We start from the raw sequence: 22,478 nt of genomic DNA, 5'->3' as shown, positions 1-22,478 counted from the left end.
CTGAAATTCTAAAGTTACAGTTGAGGATGTAGTTTACAAGCTAAACTACTGTAGGGTCAAATCCTGACTTTGTCTTATGCTGGCTTTGTGACTCAGAGAATGTTATTCAGCCTCTGAATTTAGACTCATCTATAAAATGAGAAAAAATACACACACTCCAATGTTTACAATAGCCAGGACAAGGAAAACTAGATGTCCATTGACAGATGAATGGAAAAAAAAGATGTGGTACAAATATACAATAGAATACTACTCAGCGATTAAACGGAATGAAACTGCCATTTGCAACAACGTGAATAAACCAAGAGATTATCATACTAACTGGAGAAAGTAGAAAAAGACAAATATCATATGATATTACTTATAGTTGTCATCCAATTTAAAAATGATACAAATGAATTTATTTACAAAACAGAAATAGACTCACAGACACAGAAGAAAAAAAAAAAAAACATGGTTACCAAAGGAAAAAAGGGGGAGGAGAGATAAATTGAGTTTGGGATTGACATATACACACCACTATATATAAAATAGATAATCCACAGAGACCTAATGTATAGCACAGGGAACTATGTTCAGTATCTTTCAATAACCTATAATGGAAAAGAACCTGAAAATAATATATATATATATATATATATGAATCATTATCTTGTACACATGAAGTAACAGCATTAAAAATTAATTTTAATTTTTAAAAATGATTAAAAAAAAGAATAGTGATGCCTGTGTGATGGCCTTGTTGGAGGGAGAGGAGATAATTTTATTGAAAGAAGTGCTTATCTGATGATCTGACACATAATATACATCAACATGACTATTTATGTCTCTTCCTCTTTCTTGTTTGTTCGTTTCTCATTTTAATTTGATGCTTTGTCTTACCTGTTATATTTTTTAAAGTATATTTCAGGAACTTTCACTAATAATTTATTTCTTATTGTGAATAAACTTCAAAGCCTTTCCTGAGAGCTCTTCTAGTTCAGGGGTTGACAAACTTTTCCCACAAAGGGCCAGAGAGGAAATATTTTTCACTTTGTGTTTGGGGCATACAGCCTCTGTCTCAACTCCATGGACACCATATAAACAAACGGGCATGGCTGGGTTCCAATAAAATTTTATTTATAGACATTGCAATTTTAATTTCATGTAATTTTCACATCTTACAAGCTGTTATTCTTCTTTTGCTTCCCCACTGCCCACCCCACCCCCAACCATTTGAAAAAAATAAAGAACATTCTTTGCTCGCAGGTGGCAGGAAAAATTTGACCCAGACGCCATAGTCTATCAATCTCTGAAGATGAGGGACAGGAAGGAAGCAGATGCCATGGAGGATGGAAAGAGCCCAGATCAGAAAATCTGATGGCTTTCCACCAAGTGTCACCTGCTGCCAACCTGAAAAGGCCCTGGCTGTGGCATGTGTCAGCAGAGAAAGAAAGTTCCATCCTGAGGCAGGTGTTTCTTTCTGATTTCTCTCCTGCATTTGCAGTGTTTCCGTTAATTAATGAAGTAACTCATTTATTCACTTGTTCTCTCAGTGACTTATACATTCATTCATTCAACAAGTAATTATTGAACTATATACCAGGCACTGTTCCCAGTGTTATGCAAAGAGCAGCAAACAAAGCCAAGACCTGCCTTCAAGGAGCTTCTATTCTCACTGAGAGGCAGGAGATATTAACCATCCTTCAGCATCTCTCATCTGGCTTATATCCTTCTAACTAGTCTCAGCTCTCATGTCTCCTAACAAACATGAAATGGTTTTTCTCTGGGGCCTATATCTTTTTTCATCCAGATTTCTTAGGATGGCTGACTAGTGTCTTCGTAAACTGGAGTCTTACTGTCCTTCACCTTTTCTCATGATCAGAACTCATCTTTTAAGGCTTACTGTGAGTGCTACCTTTTCTGGAAAACATCTCTAATCCTGCCAAATCCAAATTAGACACTCAGCATGCTGCCTTCACAGTAGTTTCTTTTGATTTCATCTTTTAAAATACTGTATTAATTGGATGTACTCTATTTGGAAGCTCCTAGAGGGTAAAGGTTTTTATTTATCTTTGTAAATACTTAAAAACTTTTTAATTGAAATAGATTTGACATAAATCCTGTATACATTTAAAGTGTACAACATGTTGAGTTGATACATTTATATATTCTAATATGATCACCACTGTAGTGATAATCAGCACATCTATCATTTCCTTTTAGTGGCTGGACTAAACTAATTAAAACTAGTCTGTTAGCAATTTTGATAATACCATACTGTTGTCCATATTCACTATGCTGTACATTAGATCTCTAGGGTTATTTGCTATTCTTTGAGTTTGTACCTCTTTTTTTAGAGTTTGTCTCTTTAAACAATATCTGTTTTATTGCACCAATTCCCAGCCCCTGGTAACCACAATTTTACTCTTCAAGTGTGTGACTTTTTTAGATTCTACATATTAGTGATATTATATAGCATTTTTCGTTCTCTACTTATTTCACTAAGTATAATACCCACCAGGTGGCAAATGGCAAATGTCCTCTTTCTCATGCATATAATATTTATTTATTATTTATTTTATTTTTATATGCATATATTTATTTATTTATTAAATGCATGTAATCTCTATAAAAGTCTTAATGACCAACACAGTTCTTGGAACATGTAGGTCTTCAAGAAACATGTGTTGGATGCTTAAGAGAATTGTTTATTGAATAAAGGAATTAAAGAATTCCATCAAAGGGCTTCCCTGGTGGCTCAATGGTAAAGAATCTGCCTGCCAATCCAAGAAACACAGGTTTGATCCCTGGTCCAGGAAGATCCCACATGCCGCGGAGAAACTAAGCCCAACTTCTGAGCCTGTGCCCTCAAGCCCGGGAACTGTAACTACTGAGCTCACCCAGCACAAGTACTGAAGCTCACACAACCCAGAGCTTGTGCTCCACAAGAGAAGCCAGCACAGTGAGAAACCCGTGCACTGCAACTAAAGAGTAGCCCCCACTCTCCGAAACAAGAGAAAGCCCACGCAAAGCAATGACGACCCAGAATCAAAAATAAATAAATTATATTAAAAAAAAAGAATTCCAGCATAAGATGGCCAGTATATAAAGTCATACTGAGGGAAAAGCAAGCGATTCTCTAATTTTCAGAACTCCCTTAGACCCTGGACTTCATGATACAACAGTTTAGGGTGAGGTCAGAGAAAGAATTGCTTTTCACAACACTTATTCTGAATAGCTGGAGGCATAGAGAAGGGTGGATGCTCACAGGAATATCACTTTATCCCATAATATGGCCTCATGAGGCTAATTCTCCACCTCAGTGACCAAAACGAAACACACCAAGGAAATAAGTCAAAAGGTACTGAGTGGAACATGGAACTGTTTTAATACATATATTTGAAAATATGTTGACAATGTGGGCATAAACAGGCCATTGCAAATGCACCATGAAGAACAGCAGGACTTGGGGGAATCACACCAAGACAGAGGTCAGAGGGCAAGATGCGAAATACTAAACTCTAAGGGACACCTGTCACACACAGGCACATGGGGAAAGGAGAAGAGGCAATAATAGAGATTAATTGTTGTAACTGCTAATGTACACAGGATTCTCCATTTCCAACTATTAGCACAGGATGGACTCATGGACTAGAACATTTTAAAACCATATTTCAATCAAATTCATGCAATTATTCGATAGATCTAAACAGAGTGAACTGAAAGACTCAATTTGTCAATATGTATTTGGAAGATGGGAGAAGGCAATGGCACCCCACTCCAGTACTCTTGCCTGGAAAATCCCATGGATGGAGGAGCCTGGTGGGCTGCAGTCCATGGGGTCGCTAAGAGTCGGACACGACTGAGCGACTTCACTTTTACTTTTCACTTTCATGCATTGGAGAAGGAAATGGCAACCCACTCCAGTGTCCTTGCCTGGAGAATCCCAGGGATGGGGGAGCCTAGTGGGAAAGACTCCGAGCTTACCTCCTTCCATGGGCACACCAAAATTACAACTATTTAAAGACCAACTGTTGATGCAAAAATCCAGAAGACAAGCAGAAAAGATCATCTACAACTAGATATATAAAGAAGGAATCATAATCAGATGTACACAAGGGAAGGAGACCCAGTATCCCCAGGGGCGTGATCAATAGATAGAAGAATAGTGCTGAATGGACTGGGATAGCATACAGTCTAAAGAGACCACATTCTCCTTCAGAAAGCATTGCCTGCTCTCAGGACAGATTTTATTATTCCCTGAAACTGTAAAGTACAGCTTGATCCATGTTTCATGTGTGAGCTCAGGCTTCTCAGCTGTTTTAGGAACTTCCTATCTCTCTGCTCATCAAGTGGCCCCAAGTTAGTTCCCTTAGAGACTCCATCTGTCTTCTATTTGCTTTGAAACTTCCACAGCATTCTAGGCAGTGCGGTGCACTAAGCGAAAGTTTGGTAATGTTTGTTAAAGAATAGCTACTTTATCATGAAGTTGCTGATGTAATCTAAAAGTATATAATTCCGTGTTTTTCCCGGTGAGCACAGAAAGAAGGTAAGAGCAAAACTTCTGTAAACATCTCGGGGCTTTCACTTAGAAAATAAAACAGACACACTCATCTTGACAAAACTGCAACCAGATGATTCTCCACATTTATCTCGTGTGAAGAGAAAATCTAAGTAGACAATAAATAGGTTTTATTTTGTTTGGTTTTGACTTGGAATTTTCTCATATAAATGTGCACAAAATGGTCGATTTATGATAAGGAACTCTTTGCCATTCATGAAGACAACCTCAAGATGTTCCCATGAGAAAAGATATTAACAAGACATACGTATTTAGAACTAATTTTAAAGACCCACCGGAAAACTGCACTGCAAGTAATAGGAAATTCATTGCAAATGAATTAAATAATAAGGGAAATTATTGTGTCATATACTAAGATCTTCTGAGGTTTAAAGAATCCAGACTTGCTTAACGCTGTAGCCCAGGATTGTTTTCAGAAGAACAGGCTTTACCTAGATCTGTGCTCTGCAATCCCCAGGGGACCAGGCTGCCTTCAGGCAAGCTCCCCTTGAGGCTCCAGGGAAGCTGTCACCGCTGCAGGTATCATATGCAGGTAGCGTAATACCCAAGGCACTGGAGAAGCCCTTCCTCGAAAATCCAGCTGAATTATTCTCTCATTTTATTGATGGGAATTGAGTCATTTATCTCTTCCTAAAACCAAGCCCTGGCAAGAGGACTGGATTTCAGTGACTGGCATGGATGAATCAGGGTTTTACTCCAAGTCATATGAGGCCAAAGTATGCGACTAAACAAAACGGCGGCTCCCTGGAAAGGAGGAGCGTGTGAGCCCTCTGACTTATCTGCTACGGAGCTTTGGGAAACTCGTCCCAGGAAAAAAAGGAAAACACACACCCAATGCAAATTTTTTTTTACTGCTTTGCAATCCACTTTTTACAATTTTATTTATTTGCTGCAAGTGGGCTTTCTCTAGTTGCTGCAAGTAGGGGCTTCTCTCCAGGTGCGGTGAGCAGGCTTCTCACTGTGGTGGCTTCTCCAGCTGTGGTTCTCAGACTCTAGAGCACAGGTCCAGCAGTTCGGATGTATGAGCTTAGCTGCCCCTAGGCATGTGGCAACTTCCCAGGCCAGAGACAGAACCCGTGTCCCCTGCATTGGCAGGGGGACTCAACCACTGGACCATGAGGGAAGTCCTAAAATCTACTTTTATAACACATAGCATTATTTGAAGTGGCTACTTTACTGTCTGGTTCTTGATCACATGGAATATAATTCATTTAGTGTTTATGCTCTCATGCTTGAAGAGATGACTTCACACTGAAACAGAAAAGTAGAGGCTAGCCAGGGGCCCCAGATGAACTCATCTTCACACAGTGCAAGGGAGAGAGGGAAGTGTTCCTCTCAGACCTTCTGAGCTAGAGCAGAGGTGGGCAAACTGTCCTAGGAGAGGCTGGAAAGGAAAGGGTTCAGGCTCTGGGGCCTTGCCATGTCTGTCACAGCATCTCAGCCCTGACTTTGCAGCACAAACCATAGACAGTATGTAGACGAAAGTGTGTCTGTATTCCAATGAAACTTCACTTATGAACACTAAAATTGGAATTTTACATAATTTCACATGTTACAAAGTATTCTTCTTTGAATTTTTTCAACCACTTAAGAAGTCAAACCATTTTCAACTGTAGTTAAACAAGGGGTTGAACTAGATTTGGTTCACAGGGCACAGTTGAAGACCCCTGATCTGGAGGGGTCTTTATGTGTCTTTTATCTGACACTTTTATCATATGTGTCTTTTATCTGACACTTTCTCCATGCATGGTAAACCAGAAAGCTTCTCTATTTGCTAGAATCAAATAGTTGGTTACATCGCTGCAAAAATAAACATTTTATTGAAATGACTATTTTACATCAAAAAGGTTACTTTTCAAAAAAATAAAATGTTTATTTATTTGGCTGAGTTGGGTCTTAGTTGCAGCATGCGGGATCTTCAATCTTCCTTGCAGCATTCTGGATCTTTAATTGCAGCATGTAGGATCTAGTTCCCTGACCAGGGATTGAACCCGGGCTGCCCCCTTCATTGGGAGCTCAGAGTCTTAGCCACTGAATCACCAGGAAAGCCCAAAAGAGGTTACTTTTTATTTGTACAAAAGGTCCCAAAAGAGAGCATTGCTTTATTCTACTTTCCTGGTGTTAATTTGGTCCCATCTCATTTCTGACTCTGTGATTGTTGATATTATTAAGAATTGCATAAGTGACCAGACAGGAGATGTAAATATAGTTAACCTGCCAGTGCAGATAAAAACACAGAAAAGTAGGTGGGATGATAAATGATATATATAGACTGGAAATAATAACATGAGTAAGAATGGCACTGGTTTTACCCACCCCTGGATGAGCTGAGCAGATACACACTGCTCTCTGTTCATGCTCTGAGTAATGATGGTAATTACTGCCTAATCCAGAGAGAAGAGCTTAACTAACACAGGGCTGGGTAGAAACAGCTGCTATGGGTTGTAAAACATACCATTGACTTAATACCAGGTTTGCTTCCAAAAGAGAAAAGAAAAGAAACTTACCACTTTAAATGTAGGCATTGATAGCAAAGTACTTCAAAATTACAGAGGAATTAGAATGCAATTTATGAAATTAACACTTTTTAGCCTCAATGAAATATGGCCATTCCTTCTCTATCCCCCAGATAAACAGGACACCAGGAAAGGGTTGTTTATTTCTAGATGGCCATAAGTGACTCCAGTTTAGACCAGGGCAATTTAGACTAGAACGTGGTATTTCTCCACCTTGTGAATTATATAATAAATGCATAAAGATAACTTTAAGGGGACTGGCCTGGCAATCCAGTGATTAAAACTCAGTACTTCCAATGCCTCCACTTCAGGGAGCATGGGTTCGATCCCTTGTTGGGAAACTAAGATCCCACATGGCACATATTGCATGGCCAAATAAATAAATAAGAATGGCTTTAAAATGACCAAAAATAGGTTGCAAGAAAAACTTGTGAGCCCCCTATTGGGATTATTGAGAAATGTTTGATTATAAAAAGCAGGTAAGCAGTAATCAACAGATTGGTACTCTCTACATTTTTGTATCTTTTTAAATTCATTTTTTATCAGAGTTGATTTACAATGTGTTGATTTCTGCTGTACAGCAGAGTGACTCATTTATATATATGTACATTCTTTTTCATATTCTTTTCCATTTTCTTTTATCCCAGGATATTGAATACAGTTCCCTGTGCTATACAGCAGGAACTTGTTGTTTATCCACTTGATACATTTTTTTAAAAATCTTTTTTTTGGCCCCGCCCAACCAGGGATCAAACCCATCCCCCCTGCAATGCTAGCATGGAGTCCTAACCACTGGACTACCAGGCTCCCTGTATCCTTTTATTACACCTTTACACTTCTCTCCTCAGCCAGCCAGGGGACTGCTTGTGTTCCCAGGTACTAGTCAAGGGGATTGAAATGAAACAAGTCCTTGTTTATTTCAAGAACAAATTCACAATACTGAGGCATTTTGCTTTTAAAATGAGTTTGTAGCATATGGCAAAAGTGACCCTGCTCTCATCTCTGGGTCCAGCCCTTAGAACTGGCATCTAGCACTTCTTGCCTCTTGAGACACTCACCTCTGGAGCCCTGGTCCCCATTTAAGAAGTTCAAGGCTGCCATGTTGAGATGAAGTCCAGGCCACACAGGGAGACCAGGGGCAGCCTCGGTCTGACGGCCCCAGAAGGGGTCTAAGTAGACAATGAACGTCAACCGTTGACGTTCAGTGAATGATGATGCCTCGAGAGGATTCTTGCCCATAGACTGAATCCTCCTAGGTGAGACCCTAGATATCACGCAAACAGAGACCAGCCACCCTGCTGTGCCCTTTCCTAATTTCTGACCCAAAGAAGCTGTAATCTGTGAACGTGATAAAATGATTGTTTTAAGTAAAAATAAATAAATGGGTTGGCGAACAGGTGAAATATTAGACTTCACATGTGAGAGCAGAGATTATATATTATAAACTAATTTAAAGTTTCTGGTCAGTCCATTTCTGAATGTCCATACTTTGGGGGTCTATTTTTCCCTCCTTATGAGCAAACATTTCTTCTTGAATCAACTTCGAAGAGCAAGAGGAACCTTTGAACTAGGGAAAATGGCATTAGGACTTTGGTCCTCATGTGGCTGCCAATGCTGGGAGGACCTGGGAAAGTCATCACGTCCTCCTTGGTTAATCCGGTTTCTTGTTTTTAGCAACTTTATTGAAGTGTAAACTGACATACAATAAACTGCATCCTAAGGTTTTTAAATTTATTTTTTAATTGGAGGATAATTGCTTTACGATGTTGTGTTAGCTTCTGCTGTACAACAAAGTGATTCAGCTATATGTATACATAGATCCCTTCCCTCCCTCCCTTCCCTCTCCTCCCTCCATTCCACCCCTCCACAAATGTGTACATACATGAACCGGGGGTCAGATAAATACAGAACATCCAGTTAAAGTTGAATTTCAGATAAACAATAAGCAATTTTTTGTACAACTATATTCCAAACATTGTATGGTACATAATTATACTAAAAAATAGTCTTTATCTGAAATTCAAATTTAGTTGGGTGCCTTGTATTTTCACTTGATAAATCTGGCAACCCTACCCATGAACCATCACCACGATAAAAATAAAAATTGTATCCCATCACCTCCAAATTTCCTCACGCCACTTTATAAATCCTCTCTTTTTCTCACTCCCTACCCTTTCCCATACCAAGGCAACCACATATCTGCATTCAGTTACTATAAATTAATTGCATTTTCTACAAGTTTACCTAAATGGCATCATATAGCGGCACTCTCTTTTGTCTGGCTACTGACACTAAGCATAATTATTTTGAGATCACTCATATACCAATAGGTTATCCCTTTTTATCGATAAATAGTATCTTGTATGAATATGCAACACTTAGTGTATTCATTTTCCTGGTGATGGACTGTGGGGTTGTTTTCAGTTTGGGGCTGTTATAAATAAAGCTGCTGTGAGCATCTGTGTACAGACCATTGTGTGGATAGGCTTTCATTTCTCTTCAGTAAAACCTGGGAGTGGAATGGTTGGGTCATACGGTAGGTGTATTAACCTAAAACACTGTCAAATTGATCCCCAAAGTGGTCATCTGTTTTATCGTCTCACCAGCAGTTTTCTACGGAACACTGCAGTGTTCTCGGCATCCACACCAAAACACAGTGGAGTCTGTCCTAATTTTTTGCCCTTGTAATAAGTGGGTGATGCTATCTCATTGCAATTTTGGTCTGGCTTCTGTAACAACTAATAATATTGAGCATTTTGTGCTGATTTGCCATCTGTATGTCTTCTCTGATAAAGGGTCCTAGTCTTTTGCCCTTGTGTGTGTGTGTGTGTGTGTGTTGTTTCCTTATGGAGAGTTTTGAGAGTTATTTCTGGATACAAGTCCTTTATTAATATGTATTTTGTAAATATTTTCTTCTAGTCTGTCATTCTATTTTTATCCTCCTAACAGTGTCTTATGGAGAATAGAAGTTATAACTTTGATAAAGACCAATTTATAAATTAACTCTTATGGATCATCTTTAAGATGTTGAGTCTAAAAAGTTATTTACCTAACCCAAGGTCACAAAGGTTTTCTTTTATGTTTTCTTTAGAGGTTTTATAGTTTGGGGTTTTTCATGTAGGTTTATGATCCATTTCAAGTCATTTTTTTTTATATGTCAGGAATTCTTTGTCAGTCCAGCAATTAGAACTCCACACTTCCACTGAAGCGGGGCCCAGCTTTGATCCCTGGTCAGGCAACTAGGATCCCACAAGTTGCATGGTCAAAAAAAAAATGTATATGATGAGAAACATGCATTGAAGTTCAACTTGTGTGTGTGTGGCTATTCAATTGTTGTAGCAACACTTGTTTAAAAGATTGTCCCTTCTCAAGTCAGACAAAGACAAATATCATATGATATCACTTAGATGCAGAATCTAAAAAATGATATAAATGAAGTTATTTATAAAACAGAAATAGACTCCCAGACATAAAAAACAAATTCATGACTACCAAAGGGAAAAGAGAGGGGAGGGATAAATTGGGAGTTTGAGATTTACGTGCACATACTACTATATATAAAACACATAGCCAACAAGGACCTACTGTATAGCACAGGGAACTATACTCAATACTTTGTAATAACTTAAATGGGGAAAGAATTTGAAATAGGATAGATACATGTATATATGTATAACTGAATCACTTTGTTGTACACTTGAAGCTAACACATTGTAAATCAACTATTATTCAATATAAGATAAAAATTTTAAAAACATATTTGAAATAAAAAAAATAAAGAAGACTATCCTTTGTCCAGTGAACTCCCTTTGCACCTGTATACACACACACACACACACACACACACACACACACACAGCATTAGTTACTGGGTCCCTGTGTAAAATATATTTTTTACTCCGGGCTGTAGTCAGGAAAGTTTGAAAGCCACTGATATAATGGTCACCTGAATTACTTTTTTCCCTCTGCTTTGGTCTCTTAATCATACCTATCACCTACACATTCAGTCCTTCCTATTCTTCAGTTTTCCGTTTCTCTGGAATTTCATTTTCTGTGGAACGTATTTATGATTGTCTCGGGACACCATTGCTATCACTGCCCCTTCAACTGTTCCCTCTTCTTTGTTGTACAGGGAAGTGATGAAATGCTTTATTTCTCCCCACCAAGTTTATATCATATAATTTACACTCTGTCCTTTCATTCAATATGTCTTGAGGCTTGCAATTGGTTTACAGCAAGCCATTTACTTTTTCATTTATTTTGTTTTATTGGGTGGTTTCTGGTGTGCAGCAGAGAAAATGGACCATACTTTATCTGAATTCTATTGCAGACTAAGTTTGTAACCTTCTCAAAGACTGCTTCTCAGGTTGTTTCTTATCTGAAAAATGAAATCACATCTGACAACCTCATGCAGCTGTAGTAAGAACTGGGAGCTATGGTGTGTGGGTAAGCTGTGTCTATACATGGACCTGGCACATAGCACATGCCTGGCGGCAGCTATTACCATATTATCTTCATTCTAACTATTTCTGCTATTTCCATCACTTTTTGCCATCCCTGTATCTTCTCTATTAATGCTAATAAACAAGATTAGGCCTGAGATAACTGAATGCAATGCCCTGAACTGTTATAGTGAGAAGTGTTTAATAATATTACACAGGAAGCATCATGGTGCCAAACAGATGAACATCAGATTTAACCTTGCTCTAAAAAGATATACTCTTCTTCCACAAAGAAGACCTTAAAATCTTCCTCCCACTGTCAAGGTGAACAGAAAAATATTCCTCTCTAAAGGGAAATGAGATTCAAATTGGACCCTGTTTAAAAGCTATCATCTTGCTCCAAAATCACTGCAGATGGTGACTGTAGCCATGAAATTAAAAGATGCTTACTCCTTGGAAAGAAAGTTATGACCAATCTAGACAGCATATTAAAAAGCAGAGACATTACTTTGTCAACAAAGGTCTGTCTAGTCAAAGCTATGGTTTTTCCAGTAATCATACATGGATGTAAGAGTTGGACTGTAAAGAAAGCTGAGCGCTGAAGAATTGATGCTTTTGAACTGTGGTGTTGGAGAAGACTCTTGAGAGTCCCTAGGACTGCAAGCACATCCAACCAGCCCATCCTAAAGGAGATCAGTCCTGGGTGTTCATTGGAAGGACTGATGTTGAAGCTGAAACTCTAATACTTTGGCCACCTCATGCGAAGACCTGACTTATTTGAAAAGACCCTGATGCTGGGGGGGGATTGAGGGCAGGAGGAAAAGGGGACGACAGAGGATGAGATGGCTGGATGGCATCACCAACTCAATGGACATGAGTTTGAGTAAACTCCGGGAGTTGGTGATGGACAGGGAGGCCTGGTGTGCTGCCATCCGTGGGGTTGCAAAGAGTCAGACACGACTGAGCGACTGAACTGAACTGAAGTGAATCTTTCAGTCCTTTGTGAAGAAGGACAGGGAACTATGAGCCTACTCTATATGTGTTATGTTTTCTTCACTAAACATTAAAAATAATATAGGAGCCACACTATGAATTCCTAGATTCCTAGTCTAGGTAGACCCTAGCTGATCATAGTTGAAATTCTGGTAGCCCATATAGTTGTTCTATTTTTGTAGTATATCACCACATTAATAAGTTTAATCACTTTTATTTATACACAGCAAGTGTCTAGATGTTCTTCACCATAATTAATTATTTTTCATCCTAATTATAAAAGTTGACCTCACAGAGAAGTCACAGGCCAAAAGTGTTTTGATACTTTTTTGCAGAAACTTAGTTTAAAACACATCAACTGAATGCTTGTATCTTTGGATGTTCTAAGAAAATATTCATCTGAACTTTAACAAGTTTGACTCTGCACTTTCCAAAATGGTAACCACGCTCGTGGTTTTGGGAACTTGTTAAGGGTCCAGTCCAAACTGAGACATGCTGTGAGTTAAATTCGCATCCCAGATTTCAAAACTTAGTACAAAAGAAAGAATGTAAAATTTTCTATTTGTAACTTTTGATACTGATTTCATATTAAAATGATAACCATATGGATATATTGGATTAATAAAATACATTATTAAAGTGATTTCACCTGAGTTAACTTTTAGAATGTGGCTTCGAGGGGAAACTATAAGTATCTTGTAATAACCTATAAGGGAAAAGAATCTGAGAAAGAATATATAACTGTGTGTGTATAACTGAGTCACTTTGCTGAACACCCGAAACTAGCATAACATCGTAAATCAATTACTACACTCCAGTAAAAAAAAAAAGCGTGGTTCCTAAGACATTTTGAATTATATATGTGGGCTGCATATGATTCCTATTGAACGGTGTTGGTGTGGAATTTGGAAACCTGTGAAATTCTATGGTACTTAAGCTGGTGGGTCATTATAAACGTGGCTCATGATGAATGGGAAATTGTTGCAACTTTTGTTTATTAGAGAGGGTGAGGTCTTCAGGGCACATAACTGTCTGAAGAGTCAGACAGAAGTGGTCTGGAAGGGTCTATTCAGGTGACCAAAACGAAACTGCAGTGAGCAACCGTGTTTATGCAGGGGAAGAGCTGGTGGCTTGGCTATGTGACCACACCCTGTCCCTGCAAATACTGTGTGACTTGTTAGTCATCCCTGAAACCTGCGCCCCAGGTTTCTGTAGCTAATTGCTCACAGTCAGATCCCTTTTAAAATGAGATCACACTCCAGACAGGATGTGTTATACATGCTGACAGCTCGAGAGCATCTACGCTTTCACTCCACATAATACTCATGTTAGGTCACATGATGGCTTCAAATGAAGCAGCGAGCAGGACAGCCGATCTAGGTGGTGACAAGCAGAAATCCTCGGGATCTGTAGTCATTGGGATCACACAGACACAAAAGAACCTTAAAGACAGAAGGTTTTGAAGTTAGAGCCATTATGTGTGTATGCTGTCGCTTCAGTCGTGTCTGAGACCCTATGGACTGTAGCCATCAAGGCTCCCCTATCCATGGGATTTCCCAGGCAAGAATACTGGAATGGGTTGCCATGCCCTCCTCTAAGGGATCTTCCTGACCCAGGGATCAAACCCGTGTCTCTTATGTCTCTCTCTTGCATTACCAGTATTGCCACCTGGGAAGACCTGGTTAAAGAATGCCTGCAATGCAGGAGACCTGGGTTCAATGCCTGGGTCGGGAAGATCCCCTGAAGAACGAAATAGCTACTCTGGTGGCTCAGACAGTAAAGAATCTGCCTGCAACGCAGGAGAATCCACATTTCAGCTGCTGTTCAGAGCCTCTGAGAACGGGTCATGAAGAGTTACCGGTTGTGGCTTCTGCTTCGGAGACCAGGGCAACATTCCCATGTAAAATAAACAGACGTCCTGCTGCATTAGTGATATATTAATCCACTTGGGTTGCCAGTAGGTTTGGGCCATCACATTAATACAGTCCCAAAGCCAGTTATTGCACCCACAGTACTGGCAGAGACATACACACTTCCAGTGTTTGGGGTCTGGGATTGGTCAGCAGGTTTAACCTCATACCCTTAGTTTAGTGCTCCCCCCAAGGCTGGTGTCCATCCAACTGCCAAAATATTCCCAGCACAGAAGCACATTCCATTTTTGGACAGGTCAAATTATTCTTTCTTACGTTGAACTGAAATATGCCTTCCTGTAACATGGTCTGAATTCTGAATCTTAGTTACTAATCCCTCTCTTGGGGAACCACCTGTCAGACAAGGAGAAAGGCTCAGACTAAGTTATTTTGCAAGTTGGGCTCCCCAGTTCCTTACAGTTTTCTTTGTGTGATGTGTCCTGGTGCCTCACCATCCTATCATCAACATCTGCCTTAAAACATGCTGCTCATAGGAACTTCCCTGTAGCTCATACAGTAAAGAATCTGTTTGCAATGTGGGAGACCTGGGTTTGATCCCTGGGTCAGAAAGATCCTCTGGAGAGGGAATGACAACCCACTCCAGTATTCTTGCCTGGAGAATCTCCATGGACAGAGGAGCCTGGCTACAGTCCATGGGGTCGCAAAGAGTCGGACATGACTGAGAGACTAAGCAAAAACACTGTTTACAATGGTCAAGACATGGAAGCAATCTAAATGTTCATCAACAGAGGAATGGATAAATAAGATGTGATTCATATACACAATGGGATATTACTCAGTAATAAAAAGAATGAAATAGTGCCATTTGCAGCAACATGTGTGGACCCAGAGATTGTCATACTGAGTCAAGTAAGTCAGACAGAGAAGGAGAAATATCATATGACATCCCTCATATGTGGAATCTAAAAAGAAATTATACAGATGAGCTTACAGAACAGAAACAGATTCACAGGCTTAGAGCAAACTTATGGTTGCTGGGGGGGATGGGGGAAGGCATAGAGAGTTTGGGATGGTCGTGTGCACAGAGCTATATTTAAATGGATAACCAACAAGGAGCTACTGTATAGCACATGGAACTCTGCTTGGTGTTATGTGGCAGCCTGGATGGGAGGGGAGAATGGATACATGGATGTGTACGGCTGAGTCCCTTTGCTGTCCACATGCAAGTATCACAGCATTGTTAATTGGGGATACCCAATATAAAATATTAGAGAAACATGGTGTTCCTCACAACTGCTGCTACCATGTGGCCCCCTTGACTGTTGAACAGAGACCCTGGATTAACCAGCTTTGTCAGCAAGGAGGCTCACCTCTGGGCTCAGCCTGAGTTGACAGCCAGCTACAAACTCTGCACCAGCCAACCACATCATGATATACCACACCACGATACATCTTTTCTTACGTTACTAAATTTTTAGCCATAAGTACAAGGTTCATATGTCTTTCTGTTAAATTATAATCTTGTTGGTTTCAGTTCTAATCTGAAAATATTATCATTTACAACCTAAATTATCATCTAATTTTCACTCTTTCTCCTAGGTTGATTGCTTCTGCAGACTAAACAGTGTGCTTTCCCTCTGTTCAAATCACTCAGAAAACCATTGAGTAGAACGAGCTAACCTCTGCCCCCTCCCTCAATCAATTATTAAACATCAAAGCTTGAAACTAGAATAAAATGTCCAAGTGAAGTGCCAGTTAAATATTGACGCTCACTCGCCATTTTTACTCCAGTGTGTTTCAGCTGAAGTAGCCTGAGAAACAAAAATGCTGCAGTCACAGTAAATAATTCCTAGGGAATATTTAGAATCTAGCAGAGCTATTTGAAATATATATCCCCATTCTTTGATATGTGCAGAAGGAGACAGTCTAGAAACAGTAGAGAAGAATTAAAAGCTTTAAACATGACCCCAGATTCATTGAGGTATTTAGTGAGTAATACTACACTGGGAAACCATGATAAAAAAATGTTGCTTTTTAGCAATTTTTTGAGGTAATTATTTTTATGTTTGTGAAAATTATTCCTCCAGTGGCTCCTTAAATCTATGAGAAGTGAAAATAATTATAAAGACAGATTTCATAAAGCAATACATGAATTTGGGGGGGAATAGTTCAGAGGATGATGACCCCACACAATAGATTATTATTCGGCCTTTCTAAAGGGGGGAATTCTGAGAGAAGCTGCTGCGTGGATGAACCTTGAGGACAATATGCTTAATGGGATAAACCAGTTACAAAAAGACAGGTATGTTTCCACTTCTATGCAATAACTAAAGATAGAACTAAAGTTCTATCTCTTTCGGAGATAGAAAGCAGAGGGACTTCCATGGTGGTCCAGTGGTGAAGAATCTGCCTTCCGATGCAGGCGGTGTGAGTTCCATCAGGTCAGGGAACTAAAATACCCCATGCCTCGGAAAAACTAAGCCTGTGCTCCAAACCACTGAGCCTGCGAGCCTCAATTAGAGAAGCCCGCACGCTACAATTAAGATCTGTTCTAGACATATGAGTAAATAAATATTTTTTAAAAGCAGAATGGTGGTTCAGAGACTGAAGGAGGGGGAAATGGAGTGAGTGATTTGTGGGTACATTTTGCAAGATGAATATGTCCTGAAGATGGATGATGGTGATGATTGTTTAGTTCAGTCACTCCATCGTGTCCGACTCTTTGGGACCCCATGGACTGCAGCATGCCAGGCTTTCCTGTCCATCACCAACTCCCGAAGCTTACTCAAACTCATGTCTATTGAGTCAGTGATGCCATCCAACCATCTTGTCCTCTGTTGTCCCCTTCTCCTCCTGCCTTCTATCTTTCCCAGAATCAGGGTCTTTTCCAAGGAGTCAATTCTTCACATCAGGTGGCCAAAGTATTGGAGTTTCAGATTTAGCATCAGTACTTCCAATGAACTTTCAGGACTGATTCCTTTAGGATGGACTGGTTGGATCTCCTTGCAGTCCAAGGGACTCTCAAGAGTCTTCTCCAACACCACAGTTCAAAAGCATCAATTCTTCATTGCTCAGCTTTCTTTATAGTACAACTCTCACAACCATACACGACTACTGGAAAAACCATAACTTTGACTACCTGGACCTTTTTCAGCAAAGTTATGTCTCTGCTTTTCAATATGCTATCTAGATTTGTCATAGCTTTTCTTCCAAGGAGCAAGTGTCTTAATTTCATGGCTGCAGTCACCATCAGGAATGATTTTGGAGCCCAAGAAAATAAAGTCTGTCACAGTTTCCACTATTTCCCCTTCTATTTGTCATGAAGTGATGGGACCAGCTTCCATGATCTTCATTTTTTGAATGTTTAATTTTAAGCCAGCTTTTTCACTCTCTTCTTTCACTTTCATCAAAAGGCTCTTTATTTCCTCTTCGCTTCTACCATAAGGGTGGTGTCATCTGCGTTTCTGAGGTTATTGATATTGATATTTCTCCCAGCAATCTTGATTCCAAATTGTGCTTCATCCAGCCCAGCATTTTGCATGATGTACTCTGCATAGAAGTTAAGTAAGAAGGGTGATAATATATGATTTTTCCAGTAGTCATGTATGGTTGTGAGAGTTGTACTATAAAGAGAGCTGAGCACTGAAGAATTGATACTTTTGAACTGTGGTGTTGGAGAAGACTCTTGAGAGTCCTTTGGACCGCAAGGAGATCCAACCAGTCTATCCTAAAGGAGATGAGTCCTGGGTGTTCATCGGAGGGACTGATGTTGAAGCTGAAACTCCAATACTTTGGCCACCTGATGCAGAGAGCTGACACATTTGAAAAGACCCTGATGCTGGGAGGGATTGAGGGCAGGAGGAGAAGAGGATGACGGAGGATGAGATGGTTGGATGGCATCACCAACTCAATGGACATGAGTTTGAGTAAACTCTGGGAGTTGGTGATGGACAGGGAGGCCTGGCATGCTGCAGTTCATGGGGTCACAAAGAGTCGGACATGACTGAGCAACTGAACTGAACTGAATATACAGCTTTGATGTACTCTTTTCCCAATTTGGAACCAGTCCATCCTCCCATGTCCAGTTCTAACTGTTGCTTCTTGACCTGCATATAGATTTCTCAGGAGGCAGATAAGGTAGTCAGTATTCCCATCTCTTAAAGAATTCTCCACAGTTTCTTGTGATCTACACAGTCAAAGGCTTTGGCATAGTCAATAAAGCAGAAATAGATTTTTTTCTGGAACTCTCTTGCTTTTTTGATGATCCAAAGGATGTTGGCAATTTTATCTCTGGTTCCTGAGCCTTTTCTAAATCCAGCTTGAACATCTGGAAGTTCACGGTTCATGTACTGTTGAAACCTCGCTTGGAGAATTTTGAGCATTACTTTGCTAGCATGTGAGATGTGCAATTGTGTGGTAGTTCAAACTTTCTTTGGCATTGCCTTTCTTTGGGATTGAAATGAAAACTGACCTTTTCCAGTCCTGTGGCCACTGCTGAGTTTTCCAAATTTGCTGGCATATTGAGTGCAGCACTTTTACAGCATCATCTTTCAGGATTTGAAATAGCTCAACTGAAATCCATCACCTCCACTAGCTTTGTTCATGGTGATGTTTCCTAAGGCCCACTTGACTTCGAATTCCAGAATGTCTGGCTGTAGATGAGTGATTACACCATCATGGTTTTCTGGGTCATGAAGATCTTTTTTGTACAGTTTTTCTGTGTATTCTTGCCACCTCTTCTTAATATCTTCTACTTCTGTTAGGTCCATACCATTTCTGTCCTTTACTGTGCCCTTCTTTGTATGAAATGTTCCCTTGGTATTTCTAATTTTCTTGAAGAGATCTCTAGTCTTTCCCATTCTATTGTTTTCCTCTATTTCTTTGCAGTGATCACTGAGGAAGGCTTTCTTCTCTCTCCTTCCTATTTTTGGAACTCTGCATTCAGATGGGTATCTTTTCTTTTCTCCTATGCCTTTAGCTTCTCTTCTTTTCTCAGCTTTTTGTAAGGCTTCCTCAGACAACCATTTTGCTTTTTTGCATTTCTTTTTCTTGGGGATGGTCTTGATCCCTGCCCTCCTATACAATGTCACAAATCTCCGTCCATAGTTCATCAGGCACTCTGTCTATCAGATCTAATCCCTTGATTCTGTTTCTCACTTCCACTGTATAATCGTAAGAGATTTAAGTCATACCTGAATGGTCTAGTGGTTTTCCCTTCTTTCTTCAATTTAAGTCTGAATTTGGCAATAAGGAGTTCATGATCAGAGCCACAGTCAGCTCCTGGTCTTGTTTTTGTTGACTGTATAGAGCTTCTCCATCTTTAGCTGCAAAGAATATAATCAGTCTGATTTTGATATCAACCATTTGGTGATGTCCATGTGTAGAGACTTCTCTTGTGTTGTTGGTGAAGAAGGTGTTACTATGACCAGTACATTCTCTTGGAAAAACTCTGTTAGCCTTTGCCCTACTTCATTTTGTACTGCAATGCCAAATTTGTGTTACGCCAGGTATCTCTTGACTTCCTACTTTTGCATTCCAGTCCCCTATGATGAAAAGGATATCTTTTTTGGGTGTTAGTTCTAGAAGGTTTTGTAGGTCTTTATAGAACCATTCAATTTCAGCTTCTTCAGCATTTACTGGTTGGGGCATAGACTTGGATTACTGTGATAGTGAATGGTTTGCCTTGGAAACAAACAGAGATCATTCTGTCATTTTTGAGATTGCACCCAAGTACTGCATTTTGGACTCTTTTGTTGATTATAATGGCTACTCCATTTCTTCTAAGGGATTCTTGCCCACAGTAGTAGATATAATGGTCATCTGAGTTAAATTCGCCCATTTCAGTCCATTTTAGTTCGCTGATTCCTAAAATGTTGATGTTTGCTCTTGCCATCTCCTGTTTGACCACTTCTAATTTACCTTGATTCGTGGACCTAACATTCCAGGTTCCTATGCAATATTGCTCTTTACAGCATCAAACCTTGCTTCCATCACCAGTCACATCCACAACCGGGAATTGTTTTCCCTTTGGCTCCATCTCTTCATTCTTTCTGGAGTTATTTCTCCACTCTTCTCCAATAGCATATTGGGCACCTACTGACCTGGGGAGTTCATCTTTCAGTGTCCTATCTTATTGCCTTTTCATACTGTCCATGGGCTTCTCAAAGGCAAGAATACTGAAATGGTTTGCACTCCCTTCTCCAGTGGACCACATTTTGTCAGAATTCTCCATCATGACCCGGCTGTCTTGGGTGGCCCTATATGGCTCATAGTTTCTTCGAGTTAGACAAGGCTGTGATCCATGTGATTAGACTGGTTAGTTTTCTATGATTGTCATTTTCATTCTGTCTGCCCTTTGATGGATAAGGATAAGAGGCTTATGGAAGCTTCCTGATGAGAGAGAATGACTGTGGGGGAAACTGGGTGATGATTGTACAACCATGTAAATGTACTTAATGCTGCAGAACTGTACATTTTTAGGTATTTACCATTTCATGTTTTTAAATATTTTTAAGTGTACCATTTTACGTTTGTTCATTTTACCACCATTTTTTAAATAAAAAATGAGAAGAGTACTCTTAAACATTCATGCTTTAGCGTGTGACACTAAATGGCACTTACTCTTGGTGAGTCTTTGTCCTGAAACACACTGAAACAAGTACACTTCCTATGTTGCCATGATGCGCCTTCAGTCCAACAACCAATGATCTAATTATTTGTTTACACTGGTTTCTACATTGTCCTTTCAAATGTAGAGGATGGCTATGTCAACCTCGCTGCAGAACCTCCTAAATTTTTAGTATGAATTGCGACTTAATTTTTCTTATGTGTCTGCATCACAGGGACAGTAATAAAATTATCTATTTACTGAATTATGGGAAAATCATTTTGGGGACTTCCAAAGCTCTACAAGAATGTAAATAATTTAGCAATATTTTTTTATGTGAGCTGACTCTAGCAAAATTGGAAAGTCCCAGCCTTGTTTTGCCCTTGGTCGCTTTCCCTTCCTCAACCAATATACAAATGTAGAGAATGTCTGTTTTCTGACATACAGTAGATATTTGTGAACTGAATGAATAAATGTGTGAAATGCAGGTTACAGGAAGAATTCCCTTACTGAAGGAAGGGAGAAATCCAATGTCTCATGCAAACCAGCTCAAGTATGGACTCCAGATCAGCACATCTTGAAATAGTATCATATTCTTATTGGAATAGTGCAGTTTTTAAAATACAGCTGAAAATTTTCCATTTAGAAAGAATCTTTTTCAAGCATAGCAAGGCATTTAGAAATGAGTTGATATATGGCAGAAACCAACAAATAATGTAAAGCAATTATCATCCAATTAAAAATAAATTAAAATAAAAACAAACAACAACAACAAAGAAATGAGATTTCAGTACTACTTAGTCCCTTTAATAAAGTCAAAGCCAGGAATACTGGTATGGCTTCTGGGTATCTGTCTTAAAGTCTTTGCAGATACTGTAGTACAAAATTTCCAAGTTTTGCTAGATCGAGGGAAGAAAAATAATCTATTAGAAAGAAAAGAGTTGGAACAAAGAAATTCAGCTTTTTGTGATGTTTTGCATTGTAATTTATATATAAATGTGAATAATATATATTATGATGTTGACAAAAGATTAAAACCTAGCACTTTATGTGATTAGACTGATGAATGTTTAAAAATTATAGTGACTACTTACTACATGTGCAGTCCAATGTTGTCCAATGAGGCTAAGGAAAAGGTTAAGATTTGGTCTAGCCCTCAGAGAGCTGATAATCTAAGCAAGGAGTGGTAGCCACTGAAGAAAGCGTGAAGCTGGGTGACGCTGCCCTGCAGTGAGGGGAAAATTCAGAGGTGGGCAGGAGCAGTGAGAAGTAGTCAAGACAGGGAGAGAGCAGGATAATTAGTGTAGAAATTACACTAGGAGATTAAAGACAGAAAGGGAATTTTAAGGGAATTTAGGAGACTGTTAAGCTGATGACCACTCAAGGAAAGAACCCAGTAACCTAGCAACAATCTACTCTACCCTGAAGGAAGGTGCATCCAAGCACCAGGAACAATCAGGCCACAAAGCCTGATAGTTAAAACAC

At 39.5% G+C, this 22,478-nt stretch overlaps 1 protein-coding gene across 1 annotated transcript in view; it reads right to left on the bottom strand.

The window, feature by feature from the left end:
- Window positions 1-8,181, bottom strand: part of SPMIP2 (sperm microtubule inner protein 2) — a 74,165-nt gene extending 65,984 nt beyond the window's left edge. The window contains exon 1 of the mRNA XM_055550864.1: window positions 8,139-8,181. Coding sequence (XP_055406839.1) covers window positions 8,139-8,181 — 43 coding nt within the window. The remainder of the gene's footprint in view (window positions 1-8,138) is intronic.
- Between the last annotated feature and the right edge of the window lie 14,297 nt (window positions 8,182-22,478).

This window comes from Bubalus kerabau, chromosome 16 (assembly GCF_029407905.1).
Source record: "Bubalus kerabau isolate K-KA32 ecotype Philippines breed swamp buffalo chromosome 16, PCC_UOA_SB_1v2, whole genome shotgun sequence".
In the NCBI taxonomy this organism is placed as follows: domain Eukaryota; kingdom Metazoa; phylum Chordata; class Mammalia; order Artiodactyla; family Bovidae; genus Bubalus; species Bubalus kerabau.
Note: the sequence above shows the minus strand (reverse complement) of the source record. Positions and strands in the feature narration are given on the sequence as shown.